Source organism: Colobus angolensis, unplaced genomic scaffold, assembly GCF_000951035.1.
Source record: "Colobus angolensis palliatus isolate OR3802 unplaced genomic scaffold, Cang.pa_1.0 Scaffold34, whole genome shotgun sequence".
NCBI classification, from domain to species: Eukaryota; Metazoa; Chordata; class Mammalia; order Primates; family Cercopithecidae; genus Colobus; species Colobus angolensis.
In genome coordinates, this window is record NW_012116710.1 from 7,154,065 (window position 1) to 7,155,335 (window position 1,271).

The 1,271-nt window shown below is 57.1% G+C and overlaps 1 protein-coding gene across 1 annotated transcript in view; it reads left to right on the forward strand.

The window, feature by feature from the left end:
* The window catches only part of MAP3K10 (mitogen-activated protein kinase kinase kinase 10), a 23,563-nt gene that overhangs the window by 5,948 nt on the left and 16,344 nt on the right, over nucleotides 1–1,271 (forward strand). The window contains exon 2 of the mRNA XM_011952538.1: nucleotides 826–1,006. Within this exon, the coding sequence (XP_011807928.1) occupies nucleotides 826–1,006 (181 nt within the window). The remainder of the gene's footprint in view (nucleotides 1–825; nucleotides 1,007–1,271) is intronic.

Sequence of the window (1,271 nt, forward strand, 5' to 3'; positions counted from 1 at the left end):
CTGGCCTCAAGTGATCCACCCACCTCAGCCTCCCAAAGTGCTGGGATGACAGGTGTGAGCCACCATGCCCAGCCACACTCTGCCTCTTTAGCAGAAAGAATGGCAAAGTCTCATGGCAAAGAGTGTGGACACAGGAAGGGGTAGAATTGGGACCGTGACTGCAGTGTGCCACAGGGGTGACAGACACAATGGGGAAGCCATGTTCCTCCCTTCTGCCCAAGGTTTGCAGTTCCTGCTTCCAGGGTAGCTGGGAACTCAAGGCCTGGATGACCAAGACCTTGGCTGTTGTTTCTTTTTTTTGAGACAAGGTCTCACTCTGTTGCCCAGGCTGGAGTGCAATGGCAAGACCATGGCTCACTGCAGCCTCAACCTCCCAGGCTCAAGTGATCCTCCCAACTCAGCCTCCCAAGTAGCTGGGACTATAGACACGCACCACCACAACCAGGTATTTTTACAAATTTTTTGTAGAGATGGGGTCTTGCTATGTTGCACAGGCTGGTCTCAAACTCCTGGGCTCAGGTGACCTGCTTCAGCCTTGGCTGTTGGTTCTCGACCATTCATGGAGCTCCCCAAAGCCCAGGACAGAGTCAGGAGGGCAGAGGATGCAGGAGGAGCTCCCTGCTCCCTCATGGGAGCCTGGGACAGGGATTAGACCTGGGTGGAGGGGCTCATGGATGTTCCAGGCCAAGAAAGGAACTGCCACAGAGTGGGGCAGCCTGAGGCAGTGAGAGGAGAGACGTGTTTCTGACTGAGGCAGCGGGCCGGAACACTTGGGTCTGCAACACGGCAAGTCTGGGGTGACCCACCTTTCTTCCCACCCCACAGTCCTGATCCTGGAGGCCATCGAGAACCACAACCTCGCAGACACGGTGCTCAAGATCACAGACTTTGGCCTCGCCCGCGAGTGGCACAAGACCACCAAGATGAGCGCCGCGGGGACCTATGCCTGGATGGCTCCGGAGGTTATCCGTCTCTCCCTCTTCTCCAAAAGCAGTGATGTCTGGAGGTGCTGAAAGGCGCGGCCGGGATGACCTCTGCGGAGTGAGGGAGGGAGGAAGGGGTGAGGGCAGAGTGGGAGGGAGGGTCTCCTGCTGAAGCCAGGATCTCAGTCTGACAAAGGGGCCTGCTGGCAAGGTCAGGCCACCAGACAAGTGCCGGTTACCTGTTCAGCTAGCACAAATGGCAACTAGGGGGCACATTGGATTAGAATAAAAAATTCATGGCCGGGCGCGGTGGCTCAAGCCTGTAATCCCAGCACTTTGGGAGGCCGA